The sequence below is a fragment of the Pantherophis guttatus genome, chromosome 3, assembly GCF_059756535.1.
Source record: "Pantherophis guttatus breed Tessera chromosome 3, ASM5975653v1, whole genome shotgun sequence".
In the NCBI taxonomy this organism is placed as follows: Eukaryota; Metazoa; Chordata; class Lepidosauria; order Squamata; family Colubridae; genus Pantherophis; species Pantherophis guttatus.
The window spans coordinates 174305586-174331305 of NC_142065.1; the positions used below are offsets into that span (position 1 = coordinate 174305586).

General features: G+C 36.5%; 1 protein-coding gene across 2 annotated transcripts in view; it reads left to right on the forward strand.

The window, feature by feature from the left end:
• The window catches only part of LOC117672798 (lipoxygenase homology domain-containing protein 1), a 211799-nt gene that overhangs the window by 108971 nt on the left and 77108 nt on the right, over positions 1 to 25720 (forward strand). For both annotated transcript variants that reach the window (XM_034429781.3, XM_034429782.3), the window contains exons 27-32: positions 5790 to 5944; positions 9307 to 9385; positions 10422 to 10509; positions 11641 to 11696; positions 11818 to 11850; positions 22068 to 22234. In XM_034429781.3, the coding sequence (XP_034285672.2) occupies positions 5790 to 5944; positions 9307 to 9385; positions 10422 to 10509; positions 11641 to 11696; positions 11818 to 11850; positions 22068 to 22234 (578 nt within the window). The remainder of the gene's footprint in view (positions 1 to 5789; positions 5945 to 9306; positions 9386 to 10421; positions 10510 to 11640; positions 11697 to 11817; positions 11851 to 22067; positions 22235 to 25720) is intronic.

Sequence of the window (25720 nt, forward strand, 5' to 3'; positions counted from 1 at the left end):
TTAGAAGATTTACTAAGTTTTCTAATACTTTTTCATACTATTTATTCTAGTGGTCATACTACTTTCACTTCTTTTTTTTCATATCCATTTGCCCCCAAATCCAATATTATTGGTCCTGTGGACAATTGTCTTTGGAATGTCAAAATGCAACCACTGCAATGAAAACATACCTTTATAGAAATACAGTATTTCCAGACTGAGTAAAATTGAACAGGCACAATATTTCTAATACCCTTCAGAAGGGGAGCAAGTTTAACAAGATACAAGTTATAAAAAGTCTTTAAAAATTACCATGTAGGAACAACGGCAATGCAAAAGAAATTAGACACTTGTACAATAAAATGGACTTATGTGAAAGTTCTTTTCAACCCTGGAAGTGCTGAGAGCAAACATATCAGACAGCAAAGCAGAGCCTGAGAACAAATTCTTTACCTTCATCAGTACTTCTTTCATGCTTTCAGTTTGCCTTTCTCCAGCTATAAATACTATCTGTTCTTCCTTGACAGTTTTGACTCAGGAATACAACAGTACTGTGCCTGTGTGACATAACAGCTTAATTAAAGCCCATCTCTTAGCACCGCAAATATTCAGATCTCATGTATTTCAAAAAAAACATTACCCCTTCTCCTCAGGAAGTACAATCTTGATTGCATTAATTAAACTTGTTTAATTTCTGCTCTTTTTTTTAATATATTGCTTGATCCTGGCTATTTCCAGAGAGTGAATGAATGTAGCTATTGAAACCAATTTCTACCTGTTAAAAGAAATATCTTTAGACTTTTGTTTGAGTTAGTAAATTGTATTTTCCTACAGTGTTTCTCATTTGATGGAAGCTATGACAATTCCCTGTAGGCTGCAGTTTGATGCTAATTTAGTGCCACCAAATTCAAGGTTCAATGGCTTCAAACTGCTGCAGAAAAGCAGAAAATCTGGCCCTGAAAGATGGTTGTATTACCTTATATATCGCCATGCTTTATTGCTATACAAATGACAGTACTTTGTTTTCCCTTGCTGGTACATAAAAGTTTGGAAATGATTTTGAATTTTATGACTAGCACAGTGAAAGCCATGGGAAAGATAGCTAGAGACCTATGGCCAATTCTATAATCAGCTAGTTTAGAGAAGATTACATTCTGACATAATAAAGTTGCCCCCATTAGCAAATCAAAATCTTCCATTCAATCACTCATGCCCTGTTCGTCTCCTGATTGGACTATTGCAATGTGCTCTATAAGGGCCTATCCTTAAAAAGTATCTGGAAGCTTCAGCTGGTCAGAATGTGGCCATGCGAGTGATATTGGTACCCAAAGAAGGGCACATATAACACCTTTGCTCAGTGAACCACACTGGATGCTAGTTTGCTTCCTGGTCCAATTCAAGGTGTTGGTTATCACCTATAAATACCGTCATGGTATAAGACGAGGTTACCTAAGGAATTGGCTTCACCCCATTACATCAGCCTGTCTCACTTATTCAGGCAGGAAAAGTATGATGCAGACCCTGTCAATCAAAGAAATTTGACTGGTTGCAGTCTAGAAAAAGAATTTTTTGTCATTGCTCCTGCATTATAGAACATCATGCCTCCACGTTCCTGGCTTTTATCAAAAGTGTCAAAACTTGGCTATGCAGCCTTGCATGAGGGGCACAGAGAACCATGTAACTGTGGGGTGGCGGATGCCATGAGAATCCCCCCATTTGTATTAACTAAAAGCCCATCTTTGATTTTTTTTACCTCCTTGAAATTTTATGTTATATTTTATAATTTTTAAAATTGTAGTCTTAAATTACTTTTAATATTTTAATGTTAATTTTGTATGTTGTTATATTAATTAGATTGTACACCATTCAGAGCCACTCTCTGAAGAAGATGGGCAGATAAAAAATAGGAAATCTAACTAACTAACTAACTAACACTTTCTTAGAATATTTAAGCTTTAGTTAAATCCTTAGAATGTTTGTCCTGCCCTTTTAGCTCTACATGTTAAACAGAAAATATGAACTGAATTCCATGCATGTGTAATGAAAATTATTCTGTTACTTTTAATTCAATATGAACATTTTTATAAGCAGTATTAGTCTTTATTTATCAATCAAATTTATAAGTAAAGAGGTCAAAAAGTCATATAAACACACATACACATCACACAAACACACACAAACAAACAAGCAAACAAGCAAACAAACAAACAAACAAGGTTTGATAAGCAGTAGAGTCACTTGAAGTTTGCAGTGTGATACAGCTGCAATAAGTGAAGCCACATTTTATGCAGTTATCCCAATTTTCATGGTGTGCACAACACACTGAATTGTTAAACAACCACTACAGAGTTTCATATACCAGGCTAAAAAGTAGTCATCTGGTTTGAATCATGCAAGCATTGCCTTTATTTTTTAAATTCTGTGTGGCCTTAACTGGAGACAGAGTGCTTCCCAATAAAGGAGAATATTTGTAGCTCAGGGTTGAAATGAAGGATCCTTGGTGCTCTCTGGGATTGCTTCAGTGGTGGGTTGCTCCCGGTTTGGTTTGGTTCTTCTGAACTGGTAGTAATGGTGGCGGGAGCTCCACCCACCCCTGATGATCTGTGCATGCGCAGAAGCTTCCATTGAGAACTGGTAGTAAAGGTAAGTGGAACCCATCCCTGGATTGCTTGTTTTCTTGCAGACATTTCATTACCCAAATTAAGTGCTAATAAAGAGTGCGGTTTGCTATCAGTTTATATTCTGGTGGCCTGCCCTGTCAGTGTTGGTGGGGGTGGTCTTAGAGATTCTTTGGTTGGACTGTTGGCTTTTGGTTTACTGTTGGCTTTTGGCAGTTTCTTGATTGCCAAATCAAGTATTGATTTGATTGTTGGTCTGATAATAACCTTGGAGTTAATCTATGCAGATCTGGGTACTGATTACTGGTAGAGAGATGCTTGGGTATTTTTGTTCCCCTTTGGGCTGGTTGAATATCTCTTTTGCATAGTCTATAGATGTTGTAAATGTCTATGTGTCTATTGATGGTTAATTTGTCAGAGTGCCAGGCTTCTAGAAATTCCCTGGAGTTTTTGGATTTGGCCTGGCCTAGGATTGTCACATTTTCTCAATTGAAACTATGGCTAAATCTGTTTGTATGTTGTGAAATTAAAGAATTTTCATCATGTTTTCTGACTGCTAGTTATAAAGTGCCTTGCATAAACCTGAAATATTATTTAGGGATCTAATGTTAAATTATCCCTGAGCATAACACAAAGCATATTTTACAGAAACGAAAAAAAAAATAACAACAAAGCATAATGTTTCAAACAATGATAAAATATATGCAGAGTGAAGAGTAAATTACAGTTTTTACAGATAGAAACACGCCTGTATGTACGTGAGAGATTGTTTATTTTTGCTTATCCTGTAAATGACCAAGAAGATAATTTTTATCTTGGCCTCAAATCCTGACTTTTGATGATTTGACTGATATTTTGTGAAGTGGACTACTTCTCTGTTGTCTGCTTCTCTCGTGAGAATCATATATCTATCTATATCTATATCTATATCTATATCTATATCTATATCTATATCTATATCTATATCTATATCTATATCTATTATTTATTTATTTATTTATTTATTTATTTATTTATTTATTTATTTATTTATTTATTTATTTATTTTTAAATTTATATACCGCCCTTCTCCCTGAGGACTCAGGGCGGTGAACAGCCAAGTAAAAACATAAACTACAAACATTAAAATACAATTAAAAATATATATATAATTTTGGCCCCATGATTAAAAACAATAACAAACAATTAAAAACATTTTAAAAAGTGTTAGGCCAGCCCGGCTTGCTGGAAAAAGAAGGTTTTAAGGGCACGGTGGAAGGCACCGAGGTCTTGGATTTTCCTTATATCTGGGGGCAGTTGATTCCAGAGGGTAGGTGCCCCCACAGAGAAGGCCCTCCCCCTGGGGGTCACCAGCCTACATTGTTTGGCTGATGTCACCCTGAGGAGGCCCTCTCTATGGTAGCGCACAGGTCGATGGGAGGCCGTCGGTATATCTATATCTATATCTATATCTATATCTATATCTATATCTATATCTATATCTATATCTATATCTATATCTATATATCTATTTGTTATTTGTGCTGCTGCAGTTTAGCAATTTCACAGGACTGAAGTAACAGAACAAACCATTATTTCACTTGTTTTAAAATGTGTTATGCAATAAAAGTGTGATATGCTTAAGAATGGCCATGTTAAAATTTAGCTATTCCATTCTTGAAGTTTTCAAAATGGGAGAAAATTAAGATTTGAATATCAACCCAGGCTATGGATTATATCGGACAATTTGTTGGTATGTTGCCAATATGTGCTTAGGTTGAAAGGACTTACATGGTCATATATTTCTCTGATATGGGCTCATGCATGAATAATCTCAATAGATTATTATTATTTATCATATTTTATGCTGTTTCCTATGTTCAGGAAATTTCACAACGGGCCTGCACTAATATGTTGGGGCAACTCTTGTCTAGGACTTGCATCTAAATTTTCCTTATTCAAGAAGGAAATGGAGAATGCACCAAAATGAATGATCAAGCGAAGAATCTCAATTATAGAAATCTCAGCTCTGGATAGCTAGACTTTGTGTTAAGAATTCATTTCCTATATTCACACATATAATCAGACATCTTTTAGTCTTAATATTGAATGGATACTCAATATAGTATAATCAGAAGCTGACCTCAGGATAAACCTGCCACGACACTCAAACTATACTTACATTTTTCAGACCAATAAACTCAGTGATCAAGATTTTATCACAATAATTCCCCAGTGTATGTGCTCATCAACTGGGGGGGGAGAGTGAGTGCTTTCTTCCTTTTCATTTTTGCCTAACCTTTCAAAGGCAATGTCTATTACCCAGTATTTGTTTGTTAATGAATCATGTATTTTTTTATCAACTTCACTTGACAGCTGTTGTTTACTGAATCCTGTCAGCATGTATAGAACAGACAGTAAAAGATTTAAAATTTTGCATGTTTCCAAAAATTAGTTTATAAATGCTTGTCTGCATCCTAGGGCTGGGCCTCTGGGCCTTTACTGAATAGCAGCCGTCTGTTTTCAGAATTACTTCTTTCAAAAAAAATGATGCTTAAAATTACGCATTGATTAGAATGTTGTAGTATTTGGGAACTTTAACAAATATATTTTGATGTTTTAAAAGACTCACAATTCTATATCTATCTGAATTATGACTCCTTTACAGCAACAGAATATAATTGTTAAAGTTCCCAAATACAACCAACATCTTATTCAATGCATGATTTTAAGCTTCCATTCATACTCATACATACACATATATTTCTGAAGTAACTCTGAATCATCATAAGCAGCAGCAGTATTTGTGAAACTAGGTCCCCAACATGAAACCCATGGACGCTAATGTGCTTGCAGTTCCAGCCGATTCATTACTGCTTGTTTTTCTCTCTGCCTCACTGACTTTTTTGTTTTGTGATCAATTGGTTCCAGTTGAGTCTGTGGACTTTCCCTTTTTTCCTCAATTTTCCTCAAATACATGGTTTTGCCTGCTCAAATCACTTGATCACCTGATGCTCTTTATTGTGAAGTTAGGATTGAACGCTACCAATTAATTGGTAATCTTTAGAACTAGGCAGGATTCCTTTAAAAACAATTATATATTCAATATTCAGTAAGTTTCTCTAGTCATAATACTCAAGTTATTATGAATACCTACTGAGCAATGAACAACATACAAATGCACACAGACAATACATTTTGTCTTCATTTCAGTGGTAGTCTACGAGATCAACGTATATACCGGGACACAGCCAGGTGCAGAAACTAATTCAAATGTGCATATCACTATCTTTGGAAATCAAGGAGATTCTGGAAAACGTAAACTTCAGAAGTCAAGCACTAATAAAGTCACATTTCAGCGTGGTCAGGTAAAGAAAAATATACAAAATCTGATTGGAATAAATAAGTAATTGACAACACAATTGAATTCAGGTAAACTTAATTTGAGTTATAAAGCTTGAAAAGCATATGTTGGCTAAACCAAACACAACACTTAAGACCAGGGGTCCTCAAACTATGGCCGGTAGGCCACATACGGCCTGGCAAAGCCATTAATCCAGCCCATGTGGGACCATTAGGCTACCTCACCCCACATCACTCCACCTAGGCGCTGGCCCCCCCTCACCTTCTGGAGGCGAAGAAGGCCAAAAATGGAGCATGTGGAAGCCACGGGAGGCCAAAAACAAGCCCATTTTTGGGCTGCAGAGTGGCACTGGAGGCTGAGGAGGCCAAAAACGTAGGAGGGAAGAGAGAGAAAGAGAAAGACACAAACACACACACAACACAGCCACATCCCTTCACTAACCTGCTTTCCACCCCCAGGAGCAGGGGTGGGTTCTAAATTTTTTTTACTACTGGTTCTATGGGTGTGGCTTATTTTGTGGGCGTGGCTTGATTATCATGTGACAATTATTTAGGATTTAGCAGAGGTACTGGTCTACCAGGCTTTTAACTGCTTGCAGAGCTGTACTAATCTACTCATGTATTTTTGCAGGCACTGGTCTACCCATTTATTTTTGCAGGCACTGATCTACTCATGTATTTTTGCAGACACTGATCTACTCGTGTATTTTTGCAGGCACTGGTCTACCCATTTATTTTTGCAGACACTGATCTACTCATGTATTTTTGCAGGCACTGGTCGACCCATTTATCTTTGCAGGCACTGATCTACTCATGTATTTTTGCAGGCACTGATCTACTCATGTATTTTTGCAGGCACCGGTCTACCCATTTATTTTTGCAGGCACCGGTCTACCCATTTGTTTTCTTTTAACACTGATAGCTGTAGGGCGGCCCTTTGAAGCCCTGCAGCAAGAGTTTAAACAGTTTTTTCCCCTCTAGCCATCAGCTGGGACTCAGCAGCAATAGATTAGGGCTGGGGCCAAATAAAAGGTAAGAATAAAGTGGGCGTGGGTGGGGGAGCGGGGGGTGTCCAGAACTGGTTCGGTGACATCATATCATCACTGCTACCGGCTTGGCGGAATCAGGCCGAACCGGGAGGAACCCACCACTGCCCAGGAGCATAACAAAGTTTAATTCGTATGTATTGTTTAATGGACTGCCAAATAGGCTATGCCCACCCAGTCACATGACCACCTAGCCATGCCCACCCAGCCAGTCCGTCCCCCCAACAGTCTGAGGGACTGTGAATTGATCCTCTGTTTAAAAAGTTTGAGGACCCCTGCTCAAGACAGATTTTCTGCATTGTGTAGGAGCATATATCTACATACACAGATTCCATCCTTTTAACCTGTGCATAAGTATATGTATATACATATATGCATATATTTTTTTAAAAAACCCAAGGAGAATTTGTGATTTTAAATAGAAAAGTTGCTTGATTATTCTCTTTCCTAGCACAGTTTGCATTTCCCCCCTTTTTCCCTTTGCTTATGAAACAGACACAATGATGTAAGAATGAGGGCAGAGGGCAAAACACTGGCTAGAGGAAATGCTGGTCAGCAAACTGAGAACTCTGTGCACGGAAAGAATGCCAATGATGAGTATGCCTGAAAATTGAAGCAAGGCTTTTTCATAAAATTTTGAGATGGAGGTGGTGTCTGTAAGTTTGTGCCTTGAATTCAAGCAGGGCAGGGAAGTCAGAAATGAAGGGACAGAATGAACTTCCTGTTTCTTCTTCCAGCGATCTCTGATATCAGATTTCAGAAAAGAAACAGGTCCCACCAATTTCTATTTATCAGAAACTTTAGAAAGAGGCTTCTCAGTATATCCAGGTTTGGGAGCTCCCAGTTAAGGGAGGCTCATCTTTTATTTAAGCAGTGTTTGGCCTGACAAATAACTGATGTCTTTCTTTTGTGCTCTGTTCTAAATTTAATTATGTTTTTTATTGTTTGCCATTGTTAAAAAATAAATCTGTTCTTATTTTATTTCATGTCTTTTAATTATGTAGATATGGTTTGGTTATTTCATATTGTAGGTATTCTTACTATCAGCTGCCTTGAGCGATTGTTGTTGTTGTTGTTGTTGTTGCTATTATTGAAAGAAGAGCATATGTATGTGGCTAAATAAAAAAGGGCCTGTGATTGAGGTGTGTCAGAATTTTTGACTGAAATCTCCAGTTACTATAGCAAACAGGTTGTGTAGCCTTCAGACTGAGAAGCTTTTTGTGAAACTGTCAAAGTACCTTCTGACTAGGGTCATCAAAAAGCGGTGCCATGTTGCTCTCCAATTTTAATCTGAGTTCTTAGATAGGCTTAATATTTTACTTTTTAAAGAAGTTTGCAAAACTTTTTCCTTAAGTTCAGCTACTGAAAGATTTAAATATTTGAGTAGAAGAGGCTGTAAATTCCTCTAGGTCCGTGATGGCGAACCTAGGACACGTGTGCCAGAGGTGGCACACAGAGCCCTTTCTGTGGGCACGCGTGCCATTGCCAGCTGCTCTTCTGGTTTTTGCCGTGCACATGTGCACCAGCCAACTAGTCTTCGTGGGTGCTAGAGCGCCGGAAAACAGCCTGAAAACAGCCCCCAAAATGGCCAAAAACAGCGAAAAAACAGGCCGTTTCTCTGGCCATTTTTGGGGGCATTTTCAGGCCATTTTTCAGGCCGAAAGTGGCCTGAAAACAGCCTGAAAATGGCCTGAAAATGCCCCCCCAAATGGCCAAAAATGGCCAAAAAACAGGAATGTGTGCGCCGGTCAGCTGGTCTTTGGATTTCTGGTGCTCCGGCATGCACACCTGCATGCACATGCACACATGTTCCGGTTTGGGCACTTGGTGCTGAAAAGGTTCGTCATCACTGCTCTAGGTTCTTGGTTTAACCTTTGTTCCTAGTAGCAATGCCATAATACTACGTTTCCTCTTTTGTTCACAGGCAAGTAGGTAGCATTTAACTCCTAGTTTGAGGTAAAGCACATAGCAAGGAAGACACAATAGAATATTCTGGAAAAGTGCTTGTTTCTTTTGTAATAAAACAGAGGGAAAAAGTATCTGCCTGGAAAATGAATTTCAAGAACAAAATGGTATACTAAAAAATTAAATTATTGAAAAGCTATTATGAAAAACCTATTTAAAAATTCTTGAGATGGTAGTTTCTTAAGTAATTTATACATACTTTACATTGTAGCAATTTCTATCAATACATTTGCACAATGAGTATGCATTATACAACAAATAATAATGTGTGCTGGTCAATCATCCAATCAATCATTCCAAGGTCTGCCATTCACTGTTTGGATTATACTGGTTTCCCCACTTTTTGTTATTTACAGACTGATGTCTTCTCTGTGACGGCTGTATCACTTGGAGTTCTGCATAAAATTGTCATTGGCCATGATGGAATTGGTCCAGGTAGAGCTTTTTTTCCCATTGATGGATAAGTTTCAGGGTCTGTTTTAAAATGAATGTTGATTTTATTATGTCTCGTCCCACCTTTGAAGATCAGGCAAGTATATTTTTTTTCTTGCAGGAACATAGAGCTTATATGTTCTGCATAATAACATATTTTATAAAGATACTATATTTATGGGAGAATATTAGCAGTGGAAAGCTTTCATTTTATTTAATTTCATATCCTTATTGAATTTCTCCTAATTTTTGGTTCATATAATATGAGGAACCCAATCAGTGGTAGAATTCAATTTTTTTTACTACCGGTTTTGTGGGCGCGGTTTGGTGGGTGTGGCTTGGTGGGTGTGGCAGGGGAAGGATACTTCAAAATCCCTATTCCCACCCCACTCTGGGGCCGGCCAGCCAGAGGTTGTATTTGTCAGTTCTCCTACTATTTAAAATTTCCGCTACCGGTTCTCCAGAACCTGCTGAATTTCATCCCTGAACCAAATATGCTGCTTCTCTTTTGTATGTCACATTAAGCACTGTGATGACTTTATTTCTGCTTTCCCCTCTCCCCTGATTAGTAATGAGCTTGTGAAATCTTCTAATTCGTTATTGCTACTTTCTCCTAGCATATACAAACAACATCAGTCTTACTAAACCTGGTGCTTTCCAGATGTTCTGGGATTTATAATTTCAGAACATCTGGATAGCTTGAAATTGGAGGAGCTGTATTAGTCTGCCTCTTGAAATATTGCAAGAGCGTCCCCCAGGTACCAAAATATAAATACCACTGTTCATAACAGTGGTTTAAATCTAATTGGAGATGTAATTCAACACATCTGTAAAATATCAAAACTATAGAAGGCTGAATTGCAGGTATATTTATAGGGGTTAAGAAGCAAACATATTTACCCCATAAAATGTGTATTGCATTTTATACTTCAAGAATTATATGGAATATCTATGTTGTGTCACTTATAAATTAAATGACATACAGTCAAGACAGAAGTGACTCTTCTGTCCATCCTGTACACTTATCATTGAATCTCAGGTAGCGGATGGTTCCTCCAAAAGATTGTTATCAGATTTCAGGAGGAAGCAGAGAGTAAAGAAGAAGTAATTGAATTTCTTTGTAACAGGTACGTAACTGATGAATGCCAATATTTTAAATTATGTCTTTAAAAGCCCTGGAGTTTTGGGAAGGTTGTTTAGGTGTTCATCAATGCACATTTAGTACTGACACACAGAGTCCCCTTACCAATAGCATATCTGTTATCTGACATTATTTGTCTTTTCCTGAAACGTGCTGCTATAACATGTTATATTTATTTATTTATTTATTGGATATATATTCCATCTTCCATTACTAGACTTAGTGTAGCATATATAGCTTTCCCTCCTCCTGCTTTTTTTCTGCGGCAGCTTTTAGCAAGCTTCCAAGGCTGAAGGTAGACTAAAGGTTTATCCTGGGTTATCCAGTCCAATATTTTAACCCACACACTGCATTGGATACCTTCATTATGATCATGTTTTATGTTCATGTAATGGGACCAATCAATATAATCAATCTGGTATATGTTTATTCAAACTGAGTTCATATCATAGTGTCACAGAAAGAGCCTAGAGAGGCCACCAAGTCCAACCTCCAGGTCAGTGCAGGGATCCTTCACTATAGAATCCCCAACAAATGATCAGTCAGCCTTGATTGAAACACTTTCAGCAAAAAAGAGTCCACCAATCCCAAAGGACCATGAGCTTGTCATTGAGAAAATGACAAGTACAAATGCATATTTTTTTCACTAAGCTTTTTAAATTTTAATTTAGGTAACTACTAATTTTAATTTGATGGACTTTATAAAAATTGTTAGCTATCTTTAGTAGCCTTTTGAATAGAAATGTGGGATATGAATGAAATGAATACAAAAATAAACCTTTTCATAAGTCATATATTTCCTCCATATTAAATAGAGCAGGAAAGAAAAACTTGCCCTACAACCCCACCACATATACCTGAACTGTAATTCCTAGCAGCACTGGTCTATATGGCAAATGATGGGGAATATTGAGAGTTGTAATTAATTAAATGTTTGAAGGGCCATAAATTCTTCATCCCTGAAATAAAAAAAAAACTTTTTTGTGTCTACTTTGTGAAATAAGATTTAACAATTGATAATTTTAAAGTTTGTTAAAAGGGATAAAATATAGTGTTTGTATAGCGCATTTACTAAGATTTATTTTACTATAATTGCTGTCTTTTTTCCCCATGGAAGATGGTTAGATGAGTACCAAGATGATGGGAAGACTGAAAGAGAGCTAACTGCCAGAAGTAAGGATGAAATAAAAATCCCTTGTACAGTAAATATATCCAAAGTACCAAATTGCTAATTAAATATAAAGATATAGCAACTTCTGGTAAATGATAGTGCTGATTTTTTTTTTTATTTCAGAAAATAGCAATGCATCAATGGCATATCCTAGAGGTAAGTTGTACATTATGTTCTCTTCTTCTGCTGCTCAAATCAAATCAAATCAAATTAAATCAAATATCCTTTTTACCGTCTTTAACCAGCCTTTACAGTAAAAAAGAAATAGTTTGACACATCAATTCACTATTGGGAAAGAGAAAAAGCCAACAGGACCATAAAATGACATTATCTAACTATAAGTTTCGTGCCGTTGTATAACTTGGTGAATATATTTGGCCATCTGATATGTGAATTTGGGCTTAGCATACCTTTAAAAAGTAATAAATATAAAATCATAGTTGGAAATGATTGGGGAGATCAAAGCACATATCATAAAAAAAGACACCATATGAGGACCTGAGCAAGAGTTTCTACCTCTCTGGTTCCACAAAGGGAAACAATAGAGCTGATAGCAGGGCCTCAAGGGCTCAAGGGCCTCATCTATATTCGCTTAAGTTTAGATTATATATCTACCCCTCAGTAGAGGGCTTTTTGGCTATCTAACATTTGACATTCGGGGCAGTGGCAATATCATTTTGATGACCAATGTCCCTAATTCTTCCTTTCAATATTGATTTGGCCTTCTCTAGAGTTAATTGACCTAAATATTTAGGACTGAGGCCAAAACTGCCAAGTTCTATACTGATGCGGTGCCAGTCAAATTGGTAGCTGTTTTCTTGTGCTGTTAATTTTGCTGCTTGAACTAAAATATCATTACCATGTTAAGTAGACATATAAAAAGGCAAATTATATTTTCATGAAAAGTTATCTGAGTACTGGAGATGCAGACTCATAGATTATGATTCACAGAAGGGGCATATTAAGAGATTGCACTTTAAGTATTTCACTAAGTTTTTTCGCCTTCTGATCTTTACTATTCTATTCTAAAATGAGTCAGAGATTCCTCTGAGACTAGATGCAAGACTTGTTTTGTTTATGCCAGCATCACCATCCTTCATAAATGGGGATATCTCCCCCAGCAAGCAAATGGGAACAGATTGTGAAATGACAGCAAAAGTAGTTTCAGACTAAAGATGAACAGGATTTTCTCAGAATATTCAGAAATGTGAAGGCTAAATATCGCACAGAAAGATCTTTGCAACGGGAATCCATGGATAAAAAGGCTTTTTAGGCAGCTAAATCTTTTCACCTGCTGCTATTGCTCCAATGATATTCTCTTCTTCTTAGATGTAATTTTTTCCTTGTTTCATCAGACTATGCTATAACATGCACAATATTGTTATTGCACTATTTTTATCATTTTGAAAGAATTGAGCAGCTTGTTCTAAGGATTTGTCACACCCTTCAAGTTTGAGGACTACTGTATAGTGCCAGAATTCCTAGACAGCATGCTTAATGAAAATATAGAGAGTTCCTCCACATTAGCAATTGAACTGGTCCTGGTTGGCTTTATATCTACACAATCACACTCTGTCATTGGTATTGAGTAGCAGAGCTGATCAACATACTGTACTTCACAGCAGTAAGTGCAGAAGAAATCACTGCAAGGTCAGTTCTGTGCTTGCAAAAACTGAGTGAATTACTCATGCCCTGCTGAGAATTATTATGCTACTGTCTGAATCATTGCTTTTCCCTCTTCCTTCTGGATTCAGATGCCAGCAGGCTGTAATTTCTGTTTTTCTTCTGAAAAGAGGGTCAGCTTTCAGGATATACCTCCATTTGGAGCCAGTTGAATGTGTTGACAAATGAAGATGAGATGGTAGTGTAGTTGTATAGATGCTGATTTCTTTACTCTTCCATTAGTTAGCTGGAAAGATACCTTTTGGCTGAACTATAGATTTCTTTAGAATGGGAATATTGGCAGTAACATTCTCAAATCACTAGCTGGGTAGAAATAGCCTGGATGTTGTAGAACCTAGAGGACTATTGGACAAAAGAAAAAAAAGGCATCATTTCTTTAGAACAAATACTATTTTCCAAATGATTCTGCTAGTGTTCTCAGGAAGCCTTGCTTTATGTTCACTTGATCACAGATATACATAGTGGAGCTGTTTATTTATTCATCCATCCATCCATCCATCCATCCATCCATCCATCCATCCATCCATTTTCTATAGCAAATCTCAGTCAAGAACTGAACTTAAATTCAAACAGCAGTTACATTTTGGGCTTTCTCTAGGGTGCCAGTAGTGGTCATCTAAATAAAACTAAAATAAAACTAAAATGGTCAGGGGATGAATATGCATACTACTCCAGCTCCTGCTTTCTCACTGTATTCATTCTGCATGATTGTTTAATTCCACTGATTTATAAAGGCATCTCTGTGTTCGCACAAACATGAATAGAACTTGACTGATTGTACACATACAGACTGAAGGGATTAAGCAGTAGAGTTTCATATGCAATCCATTCCCAACTTTATTTTAAAGCCTTTATATGGTCAAGTAAATGCCTAAACATAGTTTTTTTTCTGTACCTTTGGCATCATAAAAAAGCTCTGGTATGTAATTCAGATATCTGAAATAAAGTCATTTTTAGCCTATGTACTTTGCTCAACACACAGCTGATGTAAGACTTTGAATCAACATTATATGGATGTCTTTTTAATTTTCCAGTATATCCTGTTATTTATTGGAGGTCTCCTGTGCCAGAGCTATTCCAGCCTGATTCTAATTCATTTCAACAAAGTTCAGTTGCCATCTGTTGAGTTTAGCAATAAGTGGGGCATGACAGTTCCATATTTAATGGGTATCATAGAATGATCTGAACATCTAAGTCTATTGCTTTTCTTTGACACACAAAAAACTAATGTTTCCAGTCTATAGATTTATTATTTAAATAAGTAAATTCTGGTTTGCTCTCTAAGCAAGATATATCCTTGTTATCTTTCAAAACTTGTTCATACAATAATACTGCTTTGAAGCTTTTATGAAAGTTATTCTCATGCCATCATTTTAGCCACAGGGATAGGCATTTAAGTTGGTATGGGATGTGAGGATAATGACTGGATCATGAAGTGACAGAAAAGAAAAAAAGCAACAGTAGTCATTACTGAATTGCTTCTAGAGAACAGATTTTTTGGTTGATGGAAAAATCTATAGGAATAAGCTACTATATATATTTTGCATCAAAGGATCTTAAATTCAGTCTCTAGCATCTCTGATTAAAAGAACAATGTTTTAAAAAGCTAGGAGAAACCTTTGTTCACTTCATGGAAATAATAATGGAGTTTTCCTGCCTTTCATTTACTTTCCCCCCACTTTCAGTACAGGTGCAGCAAAATTTTTCATAATGATTGCCTCTTAGTTCATTCTTCTGCAATATGCTTTGGGATGACACTGGCTCTTTTCAGTGTATTAAACCAGGTCAGTTAAGACCTAATAGCTGGTGGCTTCTGGTTTGGCTTCCGTCGCCGCCAGACAGTCCCTTGAGACCGCCAGCCCCGTCGCCCGTAAAGAGCTGCCTTTACAGCTGAAAGGCGGCTCGAAAAACTCCATTTCCGTAAGGAAACGAGAGACAGAGCTGGCGAGGGCAGGTAGAGCCCTCTGCGAAGTCCCCAGAGTTCTTTTTTTGTCTCTGGGGAGGAAGTAGGATGAGGCTCCCTATTTTCGCTCACCGCTGCTCCGGGCTTCGGGAGAACTCTGCGCTTTGCAGAGCCAGGCGATGGGCCCAGACCAACTAACGAAAACTAACAGATTCTTTGAACAAGTAGGATGAAATCCGGACCTGGGACCCTAAATTGCAAGTATTTCCAATAACCCTAAGACTGACTTTAAAAGTAAAGAAGAGTGGAAGGGGGGGGAAAAAGAAAGTTTAAAATGGTGACTGGCTGAGGCTTGAGAAGAAAGCCGAAAGCGAAAGTCCTTCTGTTTGACTAGTTCAATATGTTACAAAGTAATTGAGACAACAGCGCTGGCTAGAAGTGAAGAGAAAAATTCCTATTTCATGCTTCTTCCTTCTTAGAGACTTGATATTGATATTGTTTGGAGAGAAGTTTTCTTCTTTAAAGGGAAAAAAAATCTGTTTGTGTGGCAGGTTGGCGTTAAAACTGACAAAGCCAGACAACCAAGCTGTGGGGGGGGGCTCCCCCATTTATAAACCACATGAACAAGTTTTGAGCTTGCAGATGCAGAGGAATGGCTTTAAAGATCTAACGCAATTTGTTCTGGAGGAGATGGCAAGACATGATGAGATTGTGAACCAGAACCTTGAAAAATTTAGACAGGAAATTAAAGAGTTGGTTCAGCAAAAGTATGATAAATTCAAGCAACATATGATAAATTTCTTAGACGCAATGATAAAGATGGATAAAGAGATTAATTTAGAAATAGAGTCTAAAATGAAGGAAGTTGATCATAAGATTTATAATTTGGATAATAAAATACAAAGAATTGAAAATGATTTAACAATGATTCAAGAAAATAGCTCAGAAGTAGAGTCAAAAATAAAGGAAGCTGACAACAAGACTTACAGTGCAGATAATATAAAACAAAGGATTGAAGATGAAGTCACAATGATGCAATTCAGATTTATGGAATTTGCGGTCAGAATTAGGGGAATACAGGAAAATAAAAAAGAAGATTTGAGAAAGATGTCTGCTGAAGTTCTGGCTGGGATTTTAAAGGTTAGTCCTGAAGAGGTATCCTGTAAGATTGATAAGGCCTACAGAGCAAATTCTTGGTTGGCAAAGCAAAGGCAGTTGCCTAGAGATGTGGTGATTTACTTTACCGATAAAGGAATAAGAAATGATATTGTGCAAAAGTCTTTTAACTCCACTCTTGAAATGCATGGAAGGAAGATTTGGATATTTAAAGAGCTGCCGCCCAAGATGTTAAAAGATAGAAAGGATTTTGGATTTTTGGTGACTGAGCTAAAGAAACAAAAAATCCCATTTAGGTGGGATGCTCCAGTTGGAATAATATTGAGATATCAAGGAGAAAGATATCAACTAAATACTGTTGAAAAAGCAGAAGAATTTTATTATAAGGTTCTTAAAATGGATTCAACATCTCCATGTATAACACATGAGGGGAATAAAGAAAAGCAAAATCAACAAGAGATTGAAACCCAGGCTAAGCAGATGGAGGTGGAGGTAATGGAAAAACAACAAGTTACAGAGGCCTTTTTGGATGAGCCACTTTTGGATTCTCCTTCAGAGGTTATAGTTGGATTACCTATAAATACAAGAGAGGCGGCTTTGGATTCTAATGTGATGACTTATCAAGTTACAGACCAGCATGGAAATCAATCAGTTGATATACAACTCATAGAAAGGCAACCAGGATGGAGATCTAAGCCACAAAAAGTTAAGAAGAGAAGAAGCAGGTCCTACAAAAATAAAAACTTTTAGACTAAACAACAGTGTAATGCCAGTTACTTAAGAGACGATTAAATACATGAAAATATAGCTGAGGCAAAGTATTGGTTTATACTATTTTGAGGAGAGTGACAGATCTCTGCAGTGCTGTACTTTTGGGATGTGGAAGGTGGCCTTAAATTGAGTGGATTGGAACTTTCTATTCTGGACTCTTTGACAAATGGATTATGTTTATGCTGAGCTACAAGGCAAAAGAACTATGGGATTGGGGCATGCAGAAGATCTGGTTGTTACCCTAACACAGTGGTTGGAATGAATAATCTAGATGAAAGACATTACAAAAGACACTATATGGAATATAAATATAAAGTCACTCGGGTGGTTTTTTGATATATGAAAACATTTATTATTGATGGGGGCAGATGGTAATTGAAGATACCGAACATACTGTTGGAATTAGAATTTGATGTTACCCTAACATGGGTGATGGAATTAACAATCCAGTTGAAAGACATTATAGAAGATATCATATGGATTACAAGTTTAAAGTCATTTGAGGATTTTATTTATATATGGAAATATTTTTTTTTAGTGGTGTGGGCAGAAGAACAAAGATATTGAAAATATTATGTATGGTAGACCTGTAGGACCTGTAGTTTAGGAAAAGGGATGTTATGTTATATTAATATATGTAAAAGATTTGAATTAAGAGATATATGCATGGGGGAGGAGGAAATGGATAGATTATGAGCAGAAATTGCTAAATCAGGATTTATTATATAATTTTACAGCTGAATGTTGCTTTGAAATGTATAGTATAAGGGGGATATAATAATATTGTTAGAAAGAAAGGGTCAGCATATGGGAGGTGGAGTAAAAAGGATGGTAAAGTATTATATAATCTGTTACTAATTTGGGTTTTATTTTGGAGAAGCCACAGGGGGAGGGGAGGGGGAGGGGGGGTTAGGAAGGAGGGGGGAAAAGGGGAAAAAATCTGTATTTGAAAAACTTTTTCAATAAAAAAAAAAAGACCTAATAGCTGAACTGATACAGTCTGATAAACTGCGCTAGTGAGCTCCTTAGCTTGTTTAATTTTGTGGTATAGCATGTTAGGCTAAATCACCTCATTTGCTTATTATATGACATAAAGTATTATGTGAATCAAGACAAAAAAATTCAGTAATTAGTTTAATCATGTTGTATGAACACAGCCACCCTGTCCCACATGGGTGATTTAAATCACTAGTCAGTAAGGCTTGATTTAAATCATAGTTTTCTACATAAAGACTAATTCTTGCTGGTATAACTTTAATATGCAAGTAGATGAAGATTTTTAGAATAACAACTTTTCATATTAGTTTTTTTATCCCCAGTTTAATAGGTTAATCATTCATATTTGGACAACTTTTCTGTTGTACTTAGGAAGGAGAAAAATAATCATTACCTTAATAATAACAATTTAAATAGATTTATTCAACTGAAACAATAACATTACAGCATATGTTATTTGCTTAAACAAACATCCATGTTTGTTAATTAATTTGGCTAAACAATATATATATATTTTAAGAAACTTAGACTGTCAGCCCAGCCTACACATGAAAAACTTAAATACTGTCCTCTGTAGCTCACTCGTCATCTTCATCTTCTTCTTTGTTCATAATCTGGAAAAGAAAAACAAGCTTTCCTACTTTAACGGGTCCCAAACGATTTCTCAATTTAGAATGAATGAGTCCAAAGGAAGAGAATATTCTTTCAACGCCTGCAGAAGAAGCTACTGCTGTTAAAAGTGAAATCATTACTTGAACAGTCTCTAAATCCAAGTGCTTAAGTGACTTCCACAAGTTCACTGGTGTGACTTTCTTTAAAATATCTTCAGCAAACATATATTTCTTGAATGGATCCCCCTTAGCTTTGAAGTTTATTATAGTTGGCATTACAAATGGATGATTGCTGGATACTCATGTCATAGCTAACTCCTCTTCCTCAGCACTTAAGTTTTGACCCTGATACTGGATATTGACAATATTTGCCAAAAAATGAGCTGGAGACAGTACTTGTCCCATTCGTTTTTTTAATGCTTGTAATTTAATTCTGTCCATGTGTAGTTCTGTTTTTAAGTGTTCACTCAGTTCCTTCCAAATTTCAACAGCATCAGCAATAAAACAGCTATTTTTCTGTATTTTGTTTAAAGCTTCAGAGATGGGTTTCAGGATGCTCAGCATATGTTCAACATTTCTCTTAAGCCCAATGTTGAGGATTTTGGCCGTGACAGTGCCATCTATTTTATCTTGATTTTCTTCACAAACTGTCATCAGAATAGGCCAGTTCTTGATATACTGCTCAAAACAGTCCACCACAGAGTTCCATCTAACATCTTGTGGAAGCGTTAGCTTGGTTCCACCCATCCTTTTCAGAGCTGCTGCAGCAAAATGATTGTTACGGAAGTATTTAGCAATTTCAACAACATTAGTCTTTATTTCTGGAATACTTAAGTCTTTGGCTAAGAGATGCAGCAAATGAGCACTGCAACCATATGTTATTAGCTTTGTATTCCCTTCCTGCTCTTCTAAATTTCTTCTCATCTTGGATATATTTGCAGCATTGTCTGTGACCAAACTGTATACTAGACATTTGAATTTTTGTTCACATGTTATTATAGCTTTTACTGCCACTTCTTGTAGGTATTCTGCTGTGTGTGCATTTCCTGACGTATCAATTGTTTGTGCAAGGAAGACTTTCCCTTCTTCTGTTGTTATACAAGCACATACAATAGGATCATTGTGGACATTACTCCACCCATCAATACTTAGGTTAACAATTCTATCCTCCAGAGCTGTTGCACATTGCTCCATTTCTCTGTCATACACTTTATCCAGCAGTTTCCCTGCAACATCTGTTCTGCTGGATGGACTGTATCCTGGTCTCAGTGACTGAACCATATTAATGAAATGTGGATTCTCAGTCAGACGGAAAGAAGAGTTCGTTGCATAAACAAACTGGGCAATTTTTTCATCAATTAACTCTTTTTCTAATCTGCTAGTTTTTATCACAAACTTATCTATGGTGGTTCCAGGAGGGAAGGGTTTTTTCTTTCTTTTAGTTGATAGTGATATGTGGCTGTGAGTGTCTGATGATGATGATGCTAATGAAGCACTATCCTGGATGGATAACTCTGAAACTGTAGAATAGGAGGATGGTGATCTTGAAGGTGGATCGTTTCCAGAATCCATGAATTCCCCTAAACAAAAAAGTCAATGCTGTTATTTTATTGTTTATACAATTTCTGCTTATTGTACACAGCACTACCCCAAAAGGAATATTTGCTTTTCTTCATAACTGTACAAAATGACAGTAACATGCAGTAATAATAAGAAATATAATTTTGCTCAAACATGACAGTTCAAGACAGTCTTTAGAAATATGATTCAATAAAAATGTTTATCAATCTGAAAATCCTGCCTGTTCAAATGTGTTTCTTTGGTCATCTTCATCACAGCACTTCTCATGATGTTGCCTCATTCGGGCCACCAGGCCTTGCATTTCTTTGTTGCAGTGTTTGCAGTTTGCACGCATGCCTGCCTTACCGATAGGTAAAGGAACTTCATTAAAATATTGCCAAACTGGGTCTCTTTTATGTCCTGCTGCCATTATAGGTTTTTTCCTCCAAGAAAAGAATGTGATAAACCTCAGGTCATACACACAAAAAGATCCAAAGACTTGTCTGTCTGTGGCTGTGCAGTATTGTGCTCAGAAAGTTTCACTTTCATTTTGTACTGCTTGTCTGCTTGCCCCTTCCTCCTCACACTTAGTTTCACTTTCTTCTTGTGCAGATCTATTCCACTCCAAACAATCAGAAAAATATTGTTTCTATTCTATTCACTGAACTTCTTGAAACTTAGGACTGAAGGGGTTGATTCTGTATTCATAGGTTTGTAGAACAATAGGATTAAGGTCTTTTTCTCAACTCTGTTCATGTTATAACATTTTTGCTCTGAAGAAGAGGCATGTGATCTCTGCTGAGTCAAATTCAGTTTTGAGAACTGCAAAAGTAAACCAAGCATCTATGATAATATCTTGTAGGCAGAGAAACTGCCCAATAATCTTACAAAAACCTCTGGAAGAGCATGACATTGTGAATGGATTAATGGAATTTATTTAGCAAAAAAATTAAACATATACAGCCTTATTCTACATAATTAAAAAACTAATCTTTATTTCATGATGGAATAACCTTTGGATGGTAATATATTTTCCTCAAAAAGCATTTTATTTAAAAAAATCCGATTTAAATAAAAAAAATCTGATATTTTTTATTTTTTAAAAAGAATCATTGATTTTTATCCACCCTGCTGTCCCATGAAAAACATCTGCACTGGGTTCAGGATTGATTAAAGACTTCATAAATAGGGACCAATGAAACTGAGTTACTGCAAGAACTACATGTTTCATATCTGATTTACAGTAACAAGTCTAAATTTCTAGAGGTATATCCAACTACTGATTTGTTTTTTCACCAGATTTGTAGTTATTGAGTCCAGTGACCCACCTGAGGATAATATATTGGTTCCAAAGGGAAGGAAGGGGGATGAAAAAGCTTTACTGTATGTAGAAAATACAAAAATAAGTGATAGTAATGAAGAAAGGAGAGGTTCCAGGTAGTATGTAAATAGAATCACATGTAAATATCACAACACATATTATGCAGTCACCATGGTTCTCTTTATAGTTTAGTAATCAAATCTCCTATTAACATATAACTGTATAGAAATATATGGATTGTTTCTTCTCATCCTCTCATAGCATTATGTCATGTAAGCTGTAGATGATATGATCCCTATATGTGTTGCACTGATGAAATATCTAGTAATCAGCAATATGAACAACTGCACATTTCCCTCCCCAGTGTGATGGATACATTGCAGTCATGGTTGTTGCTTCCATTCCTTCACAGGGCAGTGGAGAGTGGTGGTGAAAACAGATCATGATTCTCCAGAGCCACGGACATCTAAAAGAACCCTTGTAATTTATGGCTCAAAAGGCAAAAGTGATGATCTTCTCCTGTCTTCACAAAGTTTGGGATATGTGTGTTTCCAACCTGGAGCCACTGATGAATTCATTGTAAGTTATTGTCACACAGAGACTGAAGTGACAGCTTGCTTTAGGCAGAGGACAGAAATCCTGCTATAAGGGGACCAAAAACCATCCCTTATTTACTAAGAAGCTCTGAAATATTATTTATGTTTCTCTGCATGTTCCCCTTCTTCTTTTTTCAAGGTATAAATACTTCTGAGGATACTGAAGGTATGGAAAGCAGTACATGCCTAAAATCATAAGCAATGAGGTCTGTGGAGAATATGTGCAAATTTATACAATTATCATATAGCCAATAATAATAACTCGGTGATAACATTTTGGGAAGAAATAAAGAAACACTGTATTAAGAAAGTATGGTTTGCAAGTTTTAAGTGTTATTAAGTGACATGGCTTAGTTCATTGCAGATGCTCTCCCAGGCCTTCTTTATTTTCTAATGTTTCAGTCACTATAAGGGTATGATGAGAGCCGAGTTTGGGTCTCACAACTTAATCTCCAACAAAGCTCCAGGTAATACTATGCCAGAAGTACTGAAGAAAACTAAATTGATGGCTCCCAGCCATCTAATGTTGACTGGAACATTGCTGCCAGTAGTCAGGAATCTCCCAAGAGACCAATAAATCTGTTGTTTTGTTGTTGCTTAGTTGCTCATTTTTCAGACCAGATCACTGCATCTGTATGTCTTCATCAGTATTTTAGGCATATTATTTCCATGTAAGTTTGTATTCACAGGTAAATTTTTTGTATATTCTTCTTTTGTAAAGATATGCATAACTTTGTCTGTCCATTGGGCTCTTTTTATTAACTATCCCTTATGCAATCCATCTTCTATATACATTTTTAAAAATGAATATAGAGGAAGTATTGCATAAGGGTGTTGCATGAGTTCTGAACATAATTCAATTATTCTTCTTGTTGCTTGGATAGGTCTGATTATGAATCTTAAATCCTTTTATTTATGAACAGAAAGAGACAAAGAACCCCAGTGCAGGTCCAGGAAAATGCATTTCATAGCATGGAAACAACATGGGAGAAAAACTTCTTCTCATGCCTGAAAAACAGCCTTTTGGAAGTAGTTTATGAAGCCTTCTCTTACATATCTGAATTTTTGAACAAATTAATAGTGAAAGACAATTCCTCACACAGTAAAGTGTTAAACAGAGGAAACTATGTTTAAAATGTCTTGAGCATGGGCATAAGCAAAAGATAATGGTGGTTAACTTTCATTTGTTTGTAGATAATACTGCTGGATTCCTTTTATTTTAATTAAACCTACTACTGATTCAAATGTTGCACTCCTATGTAACAAGTATTGGTGGCATATTTCACAACTGTTTTTCATAAGAAACTTGTGTTCATTTAGGGACAATTCATTGGATTGTCCCTTTCACGTTTAGGTTTGTTATTCAAATTATTTTTGCCATAACCATTCATTGTGATTGAATTGCTAAATGCTGATACATCTCCACTCTACAATAGGTTGACACCTTTTTTTTCCTTGTTGTTTTTGATTGACTACTTTACCTATACAGTGTTTTAAATGCCTATTCTTGCAAATCATCATATTTAGGGCATTGAAGCAGAAAATATAGCCTGGCTTATTACTTTTGCTGGTAGATTTTCAAACAGTGAAGCAGTTTAATTCAGTCCCATCTGACCTTTATGACATACTGAAAGTGGAATCTATTACAGCAAAGTCTGTGGGGAGAAGGCCTCATTTCAATAACAGAGTAATAGGCTATTAGAAAAGCTAGTTTTTCATAAACTGCAGTTGTTTTCTTCCTTAGTTATAACTGAGCATATATGTGGAAAAGCATCACATCTTTCCACACTTGATGTCCAAATGATTCTGCCTACCTTTTCCCAGAATAAGAGAAAAGGTAGTGGAGAACCTTAATCAGTCGGTATTGTCATGTCTAATTTGCTCAATCTGCATTTATTGACACTCTATAACCTTACATGATAAAACCTGGACTTTTTATCATTTATAGTACAATTCATTGTTATAAGAATCTACACAAAAATGGATAAATTATTGTCTGAAACAAAAAATGTTAAGGAAAGCATGTTATATCAGAGAAAATATTTGCAAAAAAATCAGTGTAATAGGAAAGTTGCATAAATACAAAGAAGTGCATGTGACAATGTAAATGGATGTTCATACAGTTTTTTTCAGAATTTTTGTAAAAAGGACAATCTGAGCAATACTGAAATTGACAGACTCACCTGTGATTAAGTAATTTTAGGAAATGTACAGAACCCATGAGGAACAACTGATGCTACTAGTATTAGGAATAGATTATCAATAAATATGTAGATACATATATCATCTAATTAAAATTTTAGAATGTAGTAATAGTTTTGTAATACCTCTTTTTTGTTTGTTCTGGCTCAACTCCATCTAGCTCTAGTTTAGCCACTGTCTTAGTGTTAATTTCCCCCAATGTGTCTGACTCACTATGGCACATTGTAAGAAATGAATAAAATAAGAGCCTTGGTAGTACAGTGGTTTAAGGCACCCTGTTATTAAGCTGGTTATTAAGACCAGCTGCCTGCAATTACTGCAGGTTCGAATCTCGCCAAGGCTCAAGGTTGACTCAGCCTTCCATCCTTTCTAAGGTAGGTAAATTGAGGACCCAGTTGTGGGGGCAATAAGCTGACTTTGTATAAATATACAAAAGGATGAAGGCTATTGCTGAGCACATTGTAAGCCGCCCTGAATCTCCAGAGAAGGGCGGCATATAAATCAAATTAAAAAAAAAAAAAAGGAAGGCAGAGAAATTTTCATTGCCTAGTATAAGTAGCCAGTTAAGCCTGTCCTCCAGCTCATCCTCCTGAATGTTGGAAGTGATAATAATTCAACAGAGCAAACAATGCCTTCTTTTATACATATTAAAACTCAAGATGAGAAAACTGAAATTTTATAGTCAACTTTGGTGCTACCCTGATCTACAATTATGTTTATAGCTGATATAAGAGATTAGCCACTAAATTCTCTGATCTCTGTTCTTTAATAGTCTGCAAGGTGTGATCAAAAAAGTCAAGATAATTGAAGTGATAGTATGATTTAAGGCTCCATCTAGCTTTTATGTACAACATGTATAAATATCAGCTGGAGCTTCAATCACATCATCATGGTGGCCCGCTTGACATTTTTGAACCTTCCCTGCAGAAAAACCTAGACAATGTATTGGATGTCTGTGGGAGATCTCTCATGGCCACTTTTCTTGTAACTTTTCCCCTAACAGTTTAGTTCCTGTTGTACCGAAACACAGGAATAGTTGATGGGCTGCTCTTTGTGCAAGAAGTTCTATTTTTTAGAGAAACAGAGTTGAAGGGGGATTGGTTGGGAGAATAACCTTTCTGCAAAGTGGCTTGGCCTTGTCTCTCATGCTGCTGACACAGCTCTGAGGTAACAGTTATACCTGCTGAATAAGCAAGCAAGCTTTCTGTACATCAAGGCTTGTGCATGCAAAGAGAGATTTCTTTCCCTTAAGTGCCCATTTTGTGTT